Here is a 20,904-nt window from a genome sequence, read left to right as displayed (position 1 = left end):
GGGGCGATGCGTTACGTCACATCCTTCACTACATCGAGGGAGGTGAGAGCAGACCGATGAATACGCATTACTCTGCCACACGTCGTGGAGTGAACATGTCGCTCTCTAGCCGCTGAACGGTTATTGCTGTGACGTCACTCCACTACTAACTTGGTACCCTCACACCGATGGAGCATTCATTACTTGGAGGATCTTCGAAGTATGCAGACGTATGTTTGTACATAGACAAACAAGCACATGATGAAACCCTGTACCGGGCATTCTCTTACACACACACACGCACATACACACACAAAATCTCTTATGAAAAAAAAATCTGAACGATCCATACACCAGACACTTCAAGGTCACAACGCCTTGACTTCACTGCACAACAAAAAAAAGCAAATAACAGGTCGTATTGGTGGGGGGAGGATTAGAACCGGGAAAAAATTTCTGAACGATCCATACACCACACCCTTCAAGGTCACATCACCTTGACTTCACCAAACAACAACCAATAAAAAAGCAATTAATACGTCATAGTGGTGGGGGGAGGCTTAGAACCGGTTCAAATCTCCTACTGTCTATAATACAACTGACATTATAATATTTATGCCTAAAAGACATAGGCAATTTTTTTCTTATGGAATCCTTATCTAATGCAACAATAAAAGGTTGCATCAAACTAGCTATCTGTGGTCGGAGAAATAGAAAAATCATCAGAAAGCTCTCTGAAACTATTATTTGATTTACTTTTTTTCAAGCACATTAGTATATGGTGTGTGGGAATATTTAACTTTGTTTCAATAAAATCTATTGAATAGTAACAACTTTCAGGAACTCCAATGTAAGACTGCGGGTTATTCACTATTTTCTGCAATGTATATCCCAAAATTCTTGATGTCTCTTGTTTCTTATCATCTTCAATTAGTTCGCTGCAGTCTGAAGACGACGGTGATTCATTATGTGCCACAGATGGTGTGTATGAAATATCACTGTAAGAATCTGCCTGTATAGCAATTAATTTCTTGGTACATTTCTGTAAGGCGGATGTTGATGGTTTGGCAGTTTTGCTTCTTTTGATTTTAAATGGTGAAGTGAAAGCAGACTGACAAAAAGGTCTCAACGGTGATGTCATCTGGTCTAATTGATTAATTTCTGTTTAAACAGCTTCACTTCTGAATTTATTTGTAATGTATACTTGCATGGATGTATTTGCCATCTTAGGTGCATCTTGTGTATTTTCCTGCATGACTGATGTTTCGGGTGAAGGGTATTTGAGTTCTAACTGTTCTGTAGCAATAGTTGTAGTTGTAATTTTTTGTAATTCCTGCTCAAATTCTGCAATTACTTCTTTTCTTTGTTTTTTCGCAATGTATTCTGTTTCGTTAGAATCGGAAATTCGTTTTCTTCTGTCGGGTTGACAATGAGATTTTAAGGGAACGCACCCTAGTTTCATGCAAATCTGCGACACTGACCCAATCAAATGATATTCCATGTAATTTTCCATATCATTTGGAAACTGAAATTGAAATAATATACTTTTATAATAGCTCATTGAGGATGTAAGAGATTCCTAACATCTAAAGAGTTTGTTTCTCAAAGTTTACATCATCTAATACTGGTCACATTTATTTAGTATCAACATGAAATCTACAAACATAAAGTAAATACTTATGTCAAAGTGATCTTCACAAAAATAAAGCTGAGTAGTGGGTAATATTACTTTCAAATCACGTCTTGCAAGTTCAAACCACTTATTTCGTAGTGTCTAGTTGAAAGAAACGAAAATAAATAGCTTCTCGGAAGTTTTTATGGACGTGTTAGTACACAGTGGGACGACACACCACCTATACGCTTTCGAAATCATGTTCCCAGCTGCAATTTCGAAATTAATCAAGAGCGTCTCAATGTTGACAACTGTTGAGTGGACCTTATACTCTAATATACGTTGATAGAGCTAGTTAACCAAAAAATCCATTTCTTATGTATTTATAGGTCTCCTATGGGTGACACTGATATCTTCCTGAGTGCATTAAATAAAGTACTCGATACGATACCTTATAATAATTAAGTTGTTGCGATTGGCGACTTCAATTTAAATTTCAACAACATAAATGTAAACGATTGTATAAATATTTTCCTGTCATACAATTTAGAGGAAAAAGTTAATGAAAATACACGAGTAACCAGCACTAGAGCTACAAAAATAGATTATCTGTTTACTAACATAAACGACTTGATCCCGGGAGTAATTGAACCGCATATGTCAGACCATAAAGGCATTTTTTTCTCTATTGTAACAAGTTCCACATCTAAAGATAAGTATATTTCATGCAGACCCATGACTGAACATGGTAAACAACAGTTCATAGAATGCGTGAATAATGTAAAGTGGGAAATATTTTACGAAATAAACAATCCTGATGAATCTGCAAACTTCCTGGTGAACACGTTATCCAAATTGTATAATAAATGTTTTGTTGAGAAAATTATAAAAATATCCAAGCAAGATGAAAAAGAGTTTGTTTTCGATAATGATATGCAACAATTAAAACGCACCTTGGATGTTGTTCATGTAATTGCTTGTTCAACTAAGAATAATGAAGATTTTCATGTAAATAAATAACACTTCGAAGAAGGACTAAGTACAAAAATAAAATTAAACAAAGAAAATTGAATGCAAATAGTAAACGACTCCTAACTGCTGATAACAAACAAAAAACAGCATGGGACATAATTAATGAAAATATAATTAATAAAAATTCTAATGTAACGTCTAAATTGACAGCTGATGATTTCTCGGATTACTTCTCTGATGTTATAAATAATTTAATGAATAACTTCAACAATGTAGACAAAGCAAAGTTTTCAACATTTTTGAATCAAGCACCTAATGCAAATCAATCATTTTTTTTTTTGCAATTTGTGATATAGGAATTAAAACCAGATTATCACAATTAAAAAATAAGAAATATAAAGACAATTTCAACCTAAATAGTGAGGTTCTGAAAATGGTAGCTGATTCACTTGCTAAGCCTAGTGCACATTTGATAAACACATGTATCAAGAGTGGAACTTATCCTCAAATATTCAAAATAGCTCTAGTTACTCCTATTCATAAGAAAGGTGAGTTCAACAACACAGACAGTTACCGGCCTATTTCCATTATACCTGTTATCTCAAAAATATTTGAAATTGTACTAAAAAATAGATTATTACAATATTTTCAAAAAAAGAACTTATTAGGCAGTGCTCAATTTGGTTACAAACAGAGGAGATCTACTATCGGTGTAACCTGCGAAATGTATAATAATATTCTAGAAGTTTTTGAGGAGCATGAATTGTGTTGTGCGAAATTTTATGACATGTCCAAAGCGTTTGATACGGTGGACCATGGTGTATTATTACAAAAATTAGAATATTATGGGATCAGAAGAAAAGCTCTAAATCTATTTACATCCTACCTCGCAGACCGCCAAAAACGTGTTAAATTCAACGGTGACATATCAAAACCTTTAAAAATCAATTATAGAGTACCACAAGGTTCAGTCCTGGGTTCTGTATTATTCATTATCTACATTAATGATATGACTTTCAACGTAATGAATGTGTCTCCTATAATGTACGCTGATGATGCAACTTTCTTGTTGAGTGACACTTCGCCTCACAATCTACTTTCTAACGCTAATGCATCTGAAACCTTTTTAGCAAGCTGGTCTAGAAGCAATTATCTCACTATAAATGATGATTAAACCAAAACTTAGATTTCTCAACTAAGAATAATATAAAAAATAATGAACCAGTTGTTTCCGCCACGCCTACAGTCTGCGCCGGTACGAATCTACCCCCCGATCGCCGTGTCTGGAGCGAGAAGAAGAGTTTCACTATTCTATCAGTTACTTCACAACAGAGTCTAGCATTGAGTGTCGAACTATAAGGACCATCGGTCAACGGCATTCAACTCATTCAATATCAATATATGTATTGAGAGTATTTTATTGTAAATAAATCTGTTAAACTCAGTGCTCAATATATACAGTCCACCTATACCACTCATACGAAACAACGAAGGATAAACATGGTTCTTCGAGCCGGATATTCAAGAAATCCAACTACAAAAATAGCAACTCCACACATTCGAAGTCATTACGGCCAATATTTGTGTACCTCCAGCCCTACCTGCCTTGAAGCCGGGCAATCGTTAATCCTTATAGACGACCCGTAAACGCATCTTCTACGAAGGAAAAATTGGGAATTACCAGGATTATACGTAGTACTACTAAGAGAGTGAGTTCATTCCATTTTAACCATATTTCACATATAATTAGTATCCATAAAATTGCCTCTAGCGTATTTTTTAAATTTACAAAGTCCAAAATGTCTGAATTAGCCACGTTAATAAGAAAGCGAGAAATGAAAAAAGGCTTGTTAAATTCATTCAAGAATCATCTTGACAAAATATTAATCAAACAAGAGATAACAATTCTCGAATTTTCTATTCTTAAAGACAGGTTAGATAATATTCTAAAACTATTTAGCGAGTTCCGCAATTTGCAAAACGATATAGAAATGGCTTGTACATTAGATACTTTAACCCAACAAACTGTGGAAAGAGATGCTTTTGAGGAGAAATATTACGAATTAACCAACAAGGCTAAGATATTTTTGTCAAAACATGATTCTAGTTCACAAATGATTGCCCCGTCTTCCGTTAAATACGAATGGAGCGGTATAAAGTTGCCTGAAATTGTTTTACCTAAATTTAACGGCAATTTTGAAGATTGGCTAGAATTCAGAGATATATTTGATAGCTTAATTCACAAAAACGAATCTCTAACAAACATACAAAGGTTTTTCTATCTACGGGGTGCGCTAGAAGGTACTGCTGCAGCGTCAATAAAAAACATACAGTATACCTCAGACAACTATTCAGTAGCGTGAGACACATTGTGTGGGAGGTTCAATAATACTAAAAAATTATTACACGATCATTTAGCTGCATTAGTATTTTTTGAACCGTTTCAAAAGGGTTCAAGCGATAAATTGCAACAAGTAGCTGACAATATCACGCGACATTTAGGAGCTATAGAACAACTAGGTCAATCTGTAAATAACTGGGATTGTTTACTAATATTCTGGATCTCACAAAAAATCGATAACCCCTCTCTAAGTGACTGGGAGCGGCAACAACGAAACAGAAAAGAGTCACCCAGTATAGACGATTTCCTAGGATTTTTACGCGAGCGAGCTAATTTTGTTGACTCCCTAGACTATAAATGTAATCAGTCGCGCGATAAATGTTCCAATAAACCAAATAGGGTGTAAGAAGGAAAACTACAGCTTTAGTTTCTAACCACTATACGTGTACTTTTTGTCGGGGAAATCACTCTATATACACAAGCGAGGAATTTCTGAAGTTATCAGTAAAATACAGAAATAAATACGTTAAAGAAAATTCATCTATTTGCGCTAACTGTACAGGAACACTCTGTACATAAATGTAAATTAGGTTTTTGTAAGAAATGCAGAAATCGTCATAATTCTCTTTTGCACGAGGATATCAGGTCGGTGCAGCCCACTGAAATTATTAATGAGTCAGTTACTAGTGCTAATGCTCTTAGCAGCGGCGTGCTTCAATTTTCGATAGGGCAAACAATATTGTTCACGGCTCGTGTATTATTATCAGATAACAATGGTAAATTCCACTCAATAAGGGCCCTTCTAGATTGCGGTTCTCAAACGTCTTTCATTACGGAGCATCTACAGAAAAGATTAAAGATTACTAGCCACGCTAGTAATCTGTAAAAAGAAAATGTGACGATCAGATTAACCACATGATCACCAATTTTCTGCAAATTTGATCTGCTATATTTTACCTGTAATAACTAGCCATATACCCAACACGGTAATCAAAACAGAAAACTCGAAAATTCCTTCTCACATTATCCTAGCCGATCAAGAATTCTATGAGCCCGGTCCTGTCGATATGTTGATCGGTGCTGATCTATTCTGGCAGCTCCTAGGCGACGATTAAATCGTCCTAGGCAAGTGCGGTCCCTATTTACAGGAAACGAAACTTGGCTGGATCGTTTCGGGTCCACTTGGTGCATGCAGCCCAAAGACAGCCTCCTGTAATCTGAGCCTCAATCAAGAACTGCTTCAAGCCCTCTCGAAGATTGAGGAGATTGAGAAGCTGTCAAACAACAAAATACTTTCTCCAGATGAGTCTCTTTGCGAAAAGGTATTCTCCGAAACCAGTTCTAGAGATCACAATGGGCGGTTTATAGTCAATATGCCGCTCAAACAAGAATCTACCATTTTGGGAGAATCGAGGTCTCAGGCGCAGGTCAGATTTCAAGCGTTGGAGAAACTTCTATCTAGAAACGAAAAACTTCGAAACATGTACACAGGTTTCATGGACGAGTATATTGCTCTTAACCATATGTCAATAGTCAATAATCCAACTGCTGACCAAAGCTACTATATGCCGCATCACGGTGTACTAAAGGAGTCAAGCCTCACTACAAAGCTTCGAGTTGTATTCGATGCTTCGGCCCCAACTAACAATGGAATCTCACTAAATAATATCCAAGCTATAGGGTCGGTTTTACAAAATGAATTGTTCTCCATAATTATAAGGTTTCGTCAATATCAATATGTCATATGTATGTACCGTCAGGTATTGATTAATCCTGAACAGCGGCCACTACAGCGGATACTATGGCGCGATAACCCTTCCAAACAGCTATGCACATATGAGCTCAATACGGTCACTTACGGCCAAGCTTCGGCTAGCTTTCTTGCTAAAAGATGTTTATTTGAACTAGCAAACGAAATTCAAGACACCAAACCAACCATAGCTCGTATTATAAAGCAAGATTTCTACGTGGATGACATGCTTACGGGTGCGGACCTTCCTTTCGAAAGATTTTTTAGCTTCAATAAAATGCGCAATGTTACGGCATATATATTACGCTTTAAGGAGAATAGTTTCAAAACCAAAAACAATAGACCTAAAGGTAGTCTCACATCCCGGGAACTAGGTCTCGCTACCAAATCGTTAATTGCAATATGCCAACATCAATGTTTCTGTAGCGATATGCAAGAATTACAGAAAGAAAACAAATTGAAATCATATAATGAGCTTTCGGGTCTCAACGACGGTATTCTACGTGTAGGAGGGAAACTCAAATACTCCAGCTATGATTTCGGTAAGAAATATCCTATATTGTTGCCCGCGAAACATCAGTATACTAATTTATTATTTATTAGGGAACATTATCGGTTATTACATGCAGGACCCCAGCTACTTCTCAGTATAATAAGAAATAGCTACTGGCCTATATCAGGACGTAATCTAGCGCGTTCCACAGGACGAAAGTGTATACGCTGCTTTAGATTTCGCGCCAGTACTATAAAACCTATAATGAGCGATTTGCCAAACGACAGAGTAATGCCTTCTAGCCCCTTCTCAATAGTGGGAATCGATTACGCTGGCCCCTTTTCTAATCAAAGACCGCAAGTACGCGGAGGTAAAATAACAAAATGTTATATGGGATTGTTTGTTTGCTTCTCAACTAAAGCTGTTCATCTGGAACTGATCTCTAGTCTCTCTTCCGAAGCCTTTCTCCAATCATTAAAGCGCTTCATCTCACGAAAAGGTAAACCTAGTAAAATTTATTCCGACAATGGAACTACTTTTGTAGGCGCCCAGAAAGATTTAGGAAATTTTCTAAGGTCTGCGCACAGCATCAACAATATTAAAACATTTTCCTCTAAAGAATCTATCAATTGGCAATTTATACCGCCCTATTCGCCTCATTTTGGGGGACTCTGGGAGGCCGTAGTGAAAAGTTCAAAACATCACCTCAAAAGAGTTTTATCCAAAACACATCTTGTTTATGAAGAGTTATCCACTTTATTATGTCAGGTGGAGGCAATTTTAAATTCCCGTCCATTATCCCCCCTAAGTTCTGACCCAAATGACCTTAGTTCTCTTACCCCTGCTCACTTCATAATCGGCAAGCCCTTAGTAGCTGCTCCTGATGAAGATGTTACGGACATTAAGGTCAATAGGCCAAACCGTCTCCAATTGGTTCAGCAGATGTCGCAGCATTTTTGGAAAAGATGGCAGACCGAATATATCTCCGAATTGCAGCTCCGCCGCAAATGGCGAGAAACCCAAGGCAGACTTCTTGAAAATGCCTTAGTTTTGCTCAAGGACAATCAGACCCTACCCACCCAATGGCAGCTAGGAATCCTCCATTTACATCCAGGGCTTGATGGCGTTTGTAGAGTTGCTACCATAAGGACTTCCACCGGAATCATCAAGCGAAGTTTCCAGAAAATCTGCCCTCTGCCTCTAGAAGTTTGAAAGAGGGTTTTTTCAAGGTGGGGAGTATGTTTCCGCCACGCCTACAGTCTGCGCCGGTACGAATCTACCCCCCGATCGCCGTGTCTGGAGTGAAAAGAAGAGTTTCACTATTCTATCAGTTACCATCACAACAGAGTCTAGCATTGAGTGTCGAACTATAAGGACACTCGATCAACGGCATTCAACTCATTCAATATCAATATATGTAAATAAATCTGTTAAACTCAGTGCTCAATATACACAGTCCACCTACACCACTCATACGAAACAACGAAGGATAAATACCAGTCAAGCTTCTCGTAGTGTATTTTGACTCATCTCCGAATTTCTCTTCACATATTCACAAATTATCAAAGCGACTATCTACGTGTATATACATGATAAGACAACTTAGAAACATAATAACAACGGATTGTTTAAGAGTAGCTTATTTCGCCATTTTTCACAGCATAATGACATATGGACTAATAGTTTGAGGTTCATCATGTCATCTAGATATAATATTTAAACTACAAAAAAAGCAGTAAGAATTATGGGACAGGCTAAATATGACGATCATTGTGAACCTCTTTTTAAAAATCTCCGTATATTAACTCTGCGATCTTGCTTCATATATGAATGCCTGTGTTATGTTAAAAATTTTAATGGGTGAAAATAAATTGACTAAGCAGGAGGATGGTAGTGTATACCATGATACCAGGGCCAAAACAAATGTATGGCTGCCCAAATATAGGTTAGGTAAATCGCAAAACTCTTATTTATATATGTCTTTGAAATTTTTTAACGTGTTCCCATATGAGTTTCAGACTTTGGACATGAGTATGAACACTTTTGAAGTGAAAATTAAGAATATTCTTTTACAGAATGCCTTTTACACATTCGAAGAATATTTTAATTATTTCGACTCATCAACAAATTTTTTGCGTGTCTAATAATATATTTATATATTTATACAACAATATTTACGTATTTATTTGACCGTATTGTGTTACATTTTTTATACATTTATATACAATGTATCCCATTGACGTATGCGACTACTTCTCATGTATGCATTGCACGAATAAATTCTATTCTATTCTAACGTGACGTAGCAAGTAGCAAGTAGCAAGTTATGTTTTTCGTAATAAATATATAGTTCTGAACATTATAAAACAGTTTCTCAAAATTTGTCATCATGCCTATTGGGGCAAAGTTGCTCATTTACCTGACTAATAATATGCCGTTGAGAAAGTTCTGAAATTCCAAATGTATCCGGAGATATCCAAAAAAAAAACAGAAATTTCGGAAAATGGTTTTAATTTTTTTCTGGTTTTATTTTTTGAAGGATTCGGAAATGAATTGCACTTCAACATTGCCACTTTTTCCCTGCTACATAATGGTGTTTTCAGATGTGCTATCCCACGTTTCATCTTCCGGCCACCATCATCAACATTATTTTTTCTAATTGGAGCTACTTTGGATTCTTTGTGTTTTTAATAGAACCAGATTTTACCTTTTCAATGATGTATCATAAGTTATCATTGCTTTTCGAATGATAGGTATATCAATCGTATACATATATTTGACCCGAAGGTAAACCAATTCACAATTGAACTTAACGAATGAATCATCACCCGTTTTCCGATCTGGATATAAACAACTAAAATAAATAACAATGTTCTCGCCTAGCTCGTTTGAGTTGACTGACTTAATTTCCATCAATTCTCTCGGGCAGCGTGTTTTTTCGGGTATCGCGTTTTTTTCGACCCATGTCGATAGTGGTTTCTTACATGAAGATATTGAAAAAAAATAATTCTTATCATAATAGGCTCTGATTTTAATGTTTCTAAATTTGACTTTCAATTCGCTACACTTAATGACATTTTGTTATTGTACAAGTCATTGAATTTTTGGCAAAAATGGCTTTCACGAATGAATAAAAAAGAGATATGATACAAATTTATCACAAATACAATAAAAACAGTGTTAGGACATCGGAAATGTATTTAAACTTGTATCCCTGAAGACGACAACCACGACGAATTATGTTCAAGTTATTGAATCAAAATCTCACCGAGTTTGGTCATTTTGAAAAGCCAATGAAAAAATATGGAGACAGAATCAACAATTAAAATTTGATAAATGAAAACAGAACTTTGAACAAATAACAATAATTAACTAAAATGTAAAAACAAAAGTAAATCACAGCAAATGCTCAAAATGCAGGCCTTGTTCACGATAACACAACTGTGTCCTTCTTCGAATATTAATTGTACGATTAATTTCCCTCCTTCTCAATCTTCCGAACTCTCTAACAATGCTTTGTGTTGAAGGTCCTCAATATTTTGATATTCCCTCTAACCATAAACTCTATTTTTCAGTGTACCTTATGAGAATGTATCCAATACACTTATGTCTGGAGACCTTGCTGGTCACCTCACCGACCCATTTTTCCCTATCTATTTTCTGTCAGCAAACTTTTCAGTCAGGTAATTAGAGACTTGTCTGGTAGTATGTGGTGGAGCACCATCATGTTGAAACCAGATGTTATTATGGTTAGCCAAAGGTAAATCATCCAAATAGTCTTTGAAAATTGACATTAAAAATTGGAGATAGGTTTCTCCATTCAGAATTCCGTCTAATAAATGAAGACCCACAATTTTATCTTTGTAAATTCCCGCCCGCACGTTAATACTAAATCGCACTTCGTTATTGAATATCCCACAATTCGTAAAAGTGCTTTCATCTATCGAAATAACATTTTACAGGAAAAGAGGAAAATCAGGTCTTCTTATTAGCCAATTATGAAATTCTAATCGCCTTTCGGGATCACCTGGATGCAATTTTTGAGATATGTGCATTTTGTAACATTTTAAACCGCTTGAGATGTCTCCAAGCACGTGTATGACAAATAATAATTTCGGAGGAAATTTGACATGTAGATTTCCCCGGGTTCATGGCTTATCTGCAAATTAATAATTTCCATTGAAAAGGACACAATGTCAAACTTACCTCATACATACCTCACTTATCAAATTTTCTTCAGTTTCCTGGTGCATTCTGTCTCCGTATTTTTTTCTAGACTTTTCAAATGAACCATATTGTAAATGGGATGGATTCTTATTCATTTTATCGTTTAAAAAATAGGTTTTGAATTTTCTCGTAATGACTTATTAATATTATATCAACAACTGAACTCAACTGGATACAATAGATACAAAACAAATCAGAAAACAAAATTATTCATATAGGGAGAAAAAATATTAATATCAAAATAATATAATGAACAATTTCAGCATTCTCTCCCCATTTTGCAATCTGATTGCAAAATTATTCCAACCCAAAACGCTTCGATATCTTCACTTTTCTTCTTGGTGTCTTCTTTCATATTCATTTTCTCCCTCTTCATCTTATTCTTGCTGTGTTACATTCTCATAAGTGCTATTGTTTTCTCTGCCTTGATTTTCTGGTACCTCGTTAGTATCCACTTCTCCAGTCTTTTCTAATTGGTTCGCCGTGTCTGCTTCAATTTCTGATGGAAACAATCGCTGCAGAAGACGAATCACTTTCTCTCGTTCTGTTTTAACTCGTGATATTCTTTCTATGCCATCTCTTCCTCGAAACAGTTGTAGAATTTTCACTAATGGCCATTTCAGTCGTTTCTTGTTGTTACTTCTAATGAGTACAATATCTCCACCCTCTTTGACCAGTATGGACTAAATCTGCCAGATATTCCTTCCTAAATAGACTGCGAAGGCTCTCTCAAAGTTTTTGCAGATATGTACTTGTGTACCTTTTCAGTAGATAACCTCTGTTAACCTTATCGAACTCGGGAGTATCGATGCTTGAGTTTGAACTAATAAACATCATGAGTACTTCATAATTCAACGATGATTTTTCCAAATTACGATGCAATAGATCCTTTATAATTCTGACTATTCGCTTCCACCATCCTCCCCACTAAGGAGCGGTCGGAACATTGAAAATCAATTCAATAATAAGTTGATCCATTTCTTTTTCAGAATCAAAATTACATAAACAGTTATCTGCATAAAACGATTTTTTCAACAAATTAGGTGTTTCTTGGAATTAGATGAACAAGGCGGGAACGAGACCACTTCAAGGTCGTGCGTCGCTGGTGAGTATTTCAGAGAGAAACTTTAGTGAGTGGAAGAGAGAAACGTGTGACGTCATCGACGCAGGATAGAACGAGTATCGTAGCGATTCAAGCATGGAACTCGGCCCCCTTGGTACTCCGCCTCACCTATCAGCCCCCTTAGGACTCCGCCCTCGGTCCCCTTGGGACTCCGCATCACCGCTCAGGCCCTCTTGAGACTCCGCATCACCTCTCGGCCCCTTTGTCTCGTGCCAGTCACGTGATTCTAATTAAAAAAGTTTATAGTTATGAGATTGGAACCTGGATCGTCCGCGCAGTAGACATCGTCCTTAGCATCTACACTAACGTAAGATATTGAAAGTAACTGCGAATGTTGGGTATTTACAGCGTAAGATTTGTCGGGACCAAAATTGACTCATTTTATATACTTGACAGCATTTTTTTTATTTCCGTAGAATGTAATTTTCATTATCATATTGAAGATAGGAAAATATACTCAGATTTGGGAAATAATTAATATTTCATGTAAAGATGTGTATGTGTGTGTAAGAGCGAGAGACGCGTGTGACGTAATCGATGGTATCGAGATTTACCGGTTGCTAGTGCAAGCAGGTGTTGCCAGTTGTACAATAAATCATTGTTTATGGAGTTTATACGACTGTGTACGGGATGTCCCACAAATACATCATTTAAAGAAAAAAACATGACGTCGAAGTGTACAGGGTGCGTCAAAATATACCATTTAAGAAAAAGCATGTCAGTTTAACAGAAGTCTTGCATACCAACATGCCAAAAGGGCACTAATTCTCGTATCTTTGTTAACCAAGTTAGCATCATCAGGAGAAAAAGGACACCCAAGAGTGTCAAGGGGTTACGCGTTGTAGACTCAACGTGCGGGCAATGGGGGGGGCGAAGTATTCGACAATGACATTTCAAAATACGTGGTTTTCCATAATTTTCGACCGTTTTCCATGCGTTTTCGATCGTTTTTCGTGCGTTTTCGATCGTTTTCGAGCGTTTTTCGTGCGTTTACGACCGTTTTTCGTGCGCCCGTTTCAATTGTTTTTCGTGTGTTTTCGATCGTTTTTCGTGCGCTTTCGATCGTTTTTCGTGCGTTTTCGATCATTTTGCATACGTTTTTTTTCTTGTTGAGGGTATCATAAGGTGGTGAATATTACTGGAGTTTTTCCCCAACACCTCGACACGTGTTTTGATCACCAAGTGATCATCTTCAAAGAGGAAGATTAAAACTAAGGACTAGTGCGAGCTAATCCTATTTATGCTATAAAGGTAACTCATACAGGTAAACCATCCAGGCATACCAACCTAAATTAATTTTACAATTTTTCCTTATCTATTATTTCTCAATATATGTTTACATGAAATCATTTTTAGCTATATAAAAATTAATTTCACAATATTGCCTATCCAAATTTATTTTTTCAATGTGTCCTTATGTAGTAATCAGTAAACCCAACATTATTTTAATTTTAACAAGCTATATAGTATGCTCTTTGGCATAAGCCGGTGAAGGTAGATAAAAACGAAAAAATGAATTCGAATAAAAGCCACAAAGCCAGAGGAATACCTCAATCCGTGAATGTTTCGCTCCAACTAACAGGCGGTACGACAATCTTCTTTACTCTTACTGGAAAATGATCTGTTTGGCAGCAGTAAAAAGTTACTACACTGAATTCCAATCCTGATGGCTATTTCTTCAGGATGGAGTTTTTGCTCGACGGTGAAGCCTTGAATATCTACAACAGCTATTCTCATGTTGACTCTTCGAATGATACTGAAGCAAAATCACATGTTCAGTTCCATTTTTTGATCATTTCGCTAAGTGGGAGGTTCTATGACAGTGCCATGCACATTTATGCAATAGGCTATAGTATTTTGAGGAAATCCCTCGGATGCTTCGATTTCAAGTTTTATATCAACACTGGAACTTTTGATGCTCTCATCCCTTCTGGAACAATCGATGACAGAGAGAGCTTTGTCCGTAAAGACGGTGGAAGTGAGAAGAGGATTATGTTGATTGGTCATTTTGTAGCTGAGACCAAATTGTGAGTAGTTGAAATAAGCTTGCGAAAAATTCCCTTTTGCAAAATTCAATTGCATATTTTCCTTGGGGTAATTCTCACCGTTCAGAGTGAGCGTTATATTGGTGATGTTCAAATGATAGAATATTGTTGGATCATTGTTGACTTTAGTGTAGTCACGATTTTTTTGGAAACATACAATCACATAGCGACGGCTTTCGAGGAACGAAGAAGTCTTGACGGCCCATATTCCATTTTTTGCACCTTTTGTGAGAGCAGGCAGCATATGAAGTTCCCATTTTCTGAACGGTATGAGAATAGGAGTGTCTGCTTGGATAGCTTTCAAAAGTTGCAATTTAATTTGATCATGCGTTCGTTCAACTTTCAGTTCAATATTTTCAATTTCCAATTCAACTTCCATTTTCGGCGTAAGTGCAACAGGAGTCTCTTCTATTTTGAAACAGTTGCTATCATCTTCAGCTAGTACTAATCGAATGGTATGTTTACCGTAGGAAACACACTGATAATCGTTGAATATATTCAAAAAATGTTTGATGGGTATGAGCATGTTGAATGTTAGATGAGTTGTGTTGATGACGCCTGTATTGTTGGGAAAAGTCCAACCGGAGGTGGCCAAGTGTTTGATATCTTCGTCGGCGTAGATGAGAAAGCCTCTAACAGTACTAACAATTCCAAGTTCACGAACTGCTTTCAATTCCTTACCACTCTGCTCATAACTAGCAGATTGAAACATGAAAGCACCAGCATTTTTTACGAATGACACCTTACCGTCCCCTTTGGTCTTCTCAACTTTTCCACTTATGAACAGCAGACTATCGTCTGCTGTTCATTAGCATAACATCATAATAACATCGTTGTTGCGAAAAGATTTGACATATGGATAGTAGGTTTGCCATTCTACCTTCTGTATGGACTCATCGATTTGCGGTCTTCGGAAAATGTTGAACACTTGATTGGACAACATGATAACCAAGAGATTCCAGAAACAATTTATTTTCCGTTGTCAATAGTTGTCGACTACAGAAGGTCTTGGTGAAGACTGACTTGGGGTACGGAGGTGAATTATTTTCATAAATATTCAGCACCATACTTCCGCTTCAATTCCAAACGAATTATTATTTCTTCGTTTCGGAAATCAATGAGCCTAGAATGTTGGTCGAATACTCGCAGAGTAATATTGTTTATTTCGTCTCTATGTGCAATAGGTAGGTAAATGGGGTGTAAAATAGGTATTTCGTCAATTGCATACCCAGGATCAACACCAACAGCAAATTCGTATATCATATGAGTCGGTGTGTCATTGTAGAAGGCTCCAAACGTAATGTTGCTATCTATGTGTATGGTGCGTACTTTAATGATATCCACAGGTAGATCGGATTCGTAATGTTCGTTTGGTTTGAGAAGAGTAGATGAAAACCCCAGTATTTGAGACAAGCTATTTGCAGGTCGAAAATCAATCGAGTGCTTTAGACAGAATATTTCACTTTTCAGCGTATTATTATTCGGTTTTAGATAAAGAAAATCCTCAGGGTTTTCCTTGAACGTTTTAGGCGTGATGTATTTGTTTAATAATTCTTCAATGTCACCAATTTCGTAAGATCCAACAGGGATATCGATGCTTTTTTGTTTATTTTTGTCAGCGTTTTCATAGTAGCAGAATTTCGTACCTTCTTCAATGTTGGGTATACTGTTGTACGAATGGAAACCGAGCAAAGACAACGTATATTCAGGATCAGAATCTAATCAAATGGGTGGATTGAAATCGATGGAGAGCGTCGAAGAACGACTCGTTAACGTTAATATCATAGACATGACTGATATAATGTCAATATGACATCTCCTTAAATAATGATTGAAACAACAACAACATTTTGAATAGAAATGATTTATTTCTACAATGATAACATTCCATTTGTGAACTCACAGGACCATAATACATTGCATTTTGTAGCGATGACGCAGCTGATGTAGGTGGTGGTACCTCATGTCGGTAATGGATGAAACATGGTAAACCAATCTGCAAAGCAAATCGATGTTGGTAGTCCTTTGGTAATCTATGCCAAACATCCAATAATTCCCAAAAGCTGCAGCTTTTTCACCAAATCTAACGTCTTTCGATTTAAAGCGTTCCCAAGCTGTATTTTCCAACACTTGATCTGCTTTATGACAATCTTCTAATGAGTCGCTTTGGGAGTACGCGATATCGTGATCTTTACGATATTCGTCCAAAGGATTTACACCGGTGTCACCATGAACGTAGAAAAATGAATGGACTCAGTTATTTACCTCATTAAATGAAGCCGGTGAATGGGAGCATTCTAAGATCACGATGTGGATATGGACGTTGCCATATTGAATCCGTGATAATTCTTTAATGCCACCAATGCTGTGCGGAACTTCAAAACTAGCAAATTACATTCAACAGCATGAAGTTATGACCTCTATCATGAGGATAAAATAGACATCAAACATTTCAGAACCTAAACTAGTGCCACATTCACCTCGAAAATATTTATCATCACCATATAAATCGGCACAGTTCGTTACAATTCAACTCGTGGCAACACTGTCGAATTTGTCGTTTGGAAGCCTACTACCTGCCTTTCAGTGATGCCAATCTGCCAGTAATTACTGCATTTGCAAGTAATCCGATTATTCAGAAATCAAAATGCAGTAATAAAGATATGCAAGGAATTTGTAAGGACTTTCGATATTCTGCAAGGATTTTGGATATCTCTCTTTATATTGATATATTTAGTGAGAGAGAGAGAGAGGGAAAGAGAAACAGTTGATATAACAGAAATAGAATAATTACATCGGCGACAGATTGGTATGCATTTTGTACAATTCCCATTGGCAACACTGCTGCCTTGTTCTGTTTGTCTATATTATCCTCGAGGGTTTACTGTTTCCCTCCACTTCGTGTTGACATAGTTTGGTTTGTGATATTTATTGAAAATAGTGAATTTGTTACTGTGTTTGGTTTATATATAGTTAAATAATAGATAGAAACTAATAATGGTGCTTTGCAAGCAATCCCAATGTTCAAACCAAAAATTGACCTTACACAGGTGAGTGAATACAGGTTTTTGCTCATAGGCGTCACAATGAGTTTCGAATTGCTATAGGTAGGTACTTCAAAATGAAACCGAAATTCATTTTGCATGGCACGCAGTGAAATGCTATGTTTTCAGATGAAAACATTTTAAATATACAAATTCTAATAATTTCTATCTAAAGGTGCCCGTCCTTTGTCTTTTAATCAAGAGTATATTCCTCCAACTTCAAGGTATAGTAATCATTCAACAGTTATCATTTTCTAACAATATTTTTTTCGTAACATAAATTAACTTTTTTCAGAAAGGATGACTCATCTACAGATTCAACAGTAGATGGTATTATGCTAATAATCAAATAATGATCTTTTATGCTCACGGAATTTTGTACTCTTAGTGCTAAAAAAAATATCAAAGGAAAACTGAATTGGTTCCAATGTTTCCTGTGGGATTTTGAAACTAATTGTGTTTTCTATTTAGAAATTGGTCTAATCTGAGCATTCTATAATTTTTAGATTAAGAATCAATGTGCAGACTCATCAGACCGAAATATCTCATACTCTGACTCCAGAAATGGGCACATATTCAAAAGGAGAATATAAAAAGTGTATTGATTCTAGCTCAGAAACATTGACTACATCAGAAAGTGAACTAATCCATAACTTAGTCACAGAAAAGGAAACAGACTCGCCCACAAATTTGCAGAAGAGAAAGTAAGTGAAAAATAATCTAACAGAGAAATAGTTTTAAGAAGTTATCACAAGCAATGGGTAGCAGTATTTGTAAGCTAATTTCAACCACAATTCCCAAATCTGTATCCGTCAATAGTAACAATATGCGTTCAATAAAAATAATAATGATTTCAGTTCATTTTGATATTTTAGGCCAGTATTTTTCTGCTTGTCATTCCAATGTAAATTAATTATTGTTGATATTTGCAGTCAAATCTTATAGTTTTCCAGAATATTCAGAATTCATGTTCTTTGACATGTGTCTGCTTGTGAATACAAATAACAGCTTGAACATTATTATTATTATTATTCTTTATTAATCCCAAGAAACATGAACATGTTCATACTAAGGAAATAATACTAAATTAATAAACTTCAATATAAAAATTTAAAAAAAAGATGAACAGTTTTTGAAAAAAAAACTGAATTTTATTTATATTCATTTCAGAGCTCCTGATGACCTAGCTACCAGTGATTTTTCAACTCCTCGTAAGGTCAGAAGAAATCTGAAAACAATGAAAAAAATCTTGACAGGCCAGAAAACTAAAATTAGAACTTTACAACAGTCAGTGCGGAGACTGCGGTCCAAGGTGACAAACTTGAATTCACTGATAAACCATTTGAAAGCTAAATCTTTGGTCCGTGGAGATTATGGAAGTTCATTGAGAGTGAGTTAATAAGGTTTCAATCCGTTTCACCAATGAAAACTCATTTTAATCATCCTGTTACGAAGGAAAAGGTATATTTATTTCTGGATCCATGTCATATGATAAAATTGGTAAGAAATGGTTTGGGATCTTAGAAGAACTTGCAAGACTCTGAGTGAGTTGGGATTATTTTGACAAATTAGTTAACATTCAATATAATGAGGGGTTGTTACATGCTGCAACAAAACTGCGAAAACGTCACATACTGTGGACTAGAGAAAAAATGAAAGTCAAAATCGCCACATAAACGCTAAGTAAAAGTGTAGCAGATTCTTTGATATATCTATGTAAAGATTTATTACTGCCTGAATTCCAAGGAGCGGAAGCAACTGCATTGTTCGCCCGTTACTTCAATGATTTATTCGACATTTTCAATGCATAAAATAGATTTGCTAAATATAATTATAAAAAACCTTTGTCTCCTGTAACGAGTAAGCAATTTTTCGACTATCTTGACATTAAGGAATATATATTGCATCTGTCTACAGGAAAAGTTGAGGTATTGAAATCGAAGAGAAAAACTGGTTTTTTAGGATTTCTTATTTGTATAGAGGCCTTTACAAATCTAATGTCGAATCTGGAAAACTGAAATATATTCTAACTTATGATATATCCCAGCATCATGTTGAATTGTTCTTTGGAGCAGTTAGAAGTTGTGGGGGATTCAATAACAATCCAACTGCTAGACAATTTGAGGCAGCTTATAAAAGGTTGATAGTTCATTCAGAAATAAAAGCTGGAGATATGGGAAATTCTTTGAATTCAGATGCAACCTCGATATTATTTTGTAACAGTGGTCGAGTTACCATCAGTCAGAATGGGGAAGATCTTTCTTCGACTACTGACCAAGCAATATTTGAGAATAAACTAGGTGAAGACATACGAGCGTTGGATTTCCTCCATTCTTTTGCTTGGTGTTTAACAGATTATGTTAATGATATTGTCTGTTATATGGCGGGTTATGTGTCGAGGTGGCTGGAAAATATTGTTTCATGTTTTAGGTGTAAGTCACTTTTATTTGATGAAAATAATGAGACTACCTCTACACTGCTTATAAGAAAGGAATATCGAAACCTCACTAAAGCATCAAAGTTAGTAGTAAAAGTTTGTGTTGTTGCTGAAAAGTATTTAGATTCTTCCATAAAACTATAGTCTATTTCAAAAGAGTGTAGAGTAATAAAATCTCATTAAGTATTCAAAAGCGCTACAGGGTGATCCGTCAATAAATTCTGTCACTTCCCTAGTCCGCATTGCAAAATTATGTCGTTTCATAAAGAGCAGGTAGGTATCACCCTGTTTTAAGGGATTTGTCCATTGTTATCGACGGATAAATACTGAGCCAGAGGCGCGCTAGTGGGATAATTGCCAAAAGAATATGCATTCATAAAAATTATATTAAAGGAAATAAAAATTTAATACAGCAGAACAGTGTTATTAAAAAAATATAAAATGTAACAATAAAATATATACGAACCGAAATCGGGAAATACTCACAAACACACACGAACGAACTTTACGTATTGAAACACTTGTGGGGACTTTAAATCAATTTATTCACAAAAACGACAAGAACTTTACTGGATACGTTATTACAATTTGACACTTGAACAATACTAAAACTGTGAACTTCCCTTAACGTTTAACAACACTCTATTTATACCCTAATTGAATGTTCTAGAGATTACTAGGTACAATTTTCGAGAACCTTCCGAGAAAATAATTATTCAGACTACCCTTAATTCTAAACCCTAACCTAAGCAAAAGTGTCACTGTCACTGATACACTGGTCTCTGTCCAGATTGCTTATCCCACTACAGTATATTTACAATTCAATTAAATTATTCTACATCAGTATAGTCTTCATCCGAAGAACTGTCATCATCCCCTGG

At 36.0% G+C, this 20,904-nt stretch overlaps 1 protein-coding gene across 1 annotated transcript; it reads left to right on the top strand.

Moving 5' to 3' along the window:
- The first annotated feature begins 2,996 nt into the window (after nucleotides 1-2,996).
- LOC141481099 (uncharacterized) lies at nucleotides 2,997-4,926 on the top strand. The gene is made up of 2 exons (XM_074172211.1): nucleotides 2,997-3,111; nucleotides 4,493-4,926. Exons 1-2 carry the CDS (start codon nucleotides 2,997-2,999, stop codon nucleotides 4,924-4,926), a joined length of 549 nt encoding a protein of 182 aa, XP_074028312.1.
- Nucleotides 4,927-20,904: the final 15,978 nt, after the last annotated feature.

Source organism: Leptinotarsa decemlineata, unplaced genomic scaffold (assembly GCF_025532065.1).
Source record: "Leptinotarsa decemlineata unplaced genomic scaffold, Ldec_3_MD MMD2_tig00000035_RagTag_RagTag, whole genome shotgun sequence".
Lineage (NCBI taxonomy): Eukaryota > Metazoa > Arthropoda > Insecta > Coleoptera > Chrysomelidae > Leptinotarsa > Leptinotarsa decemlineata.
This window is presented reverse-complemented; position numbering and strand designations above follow the sequence as displayed.

Excerpts from the sequence above, each read along its gene's own strand:
- LOC141481099 (XM_074172211.1), top strand. The coding sequence starts at position 2,997 with ATGGTAGCTGATTCACTTGCTAAGCCTAGTGCACATTTGATAAACACA. Across the intron at positions 3,112-4,492 it reads TACTCCTATTCATAAGAAAG|ACAGGTTAGATAATATTCTA; the intron begins GTGAGTTCAACA and ends CTATTCTTAAAG.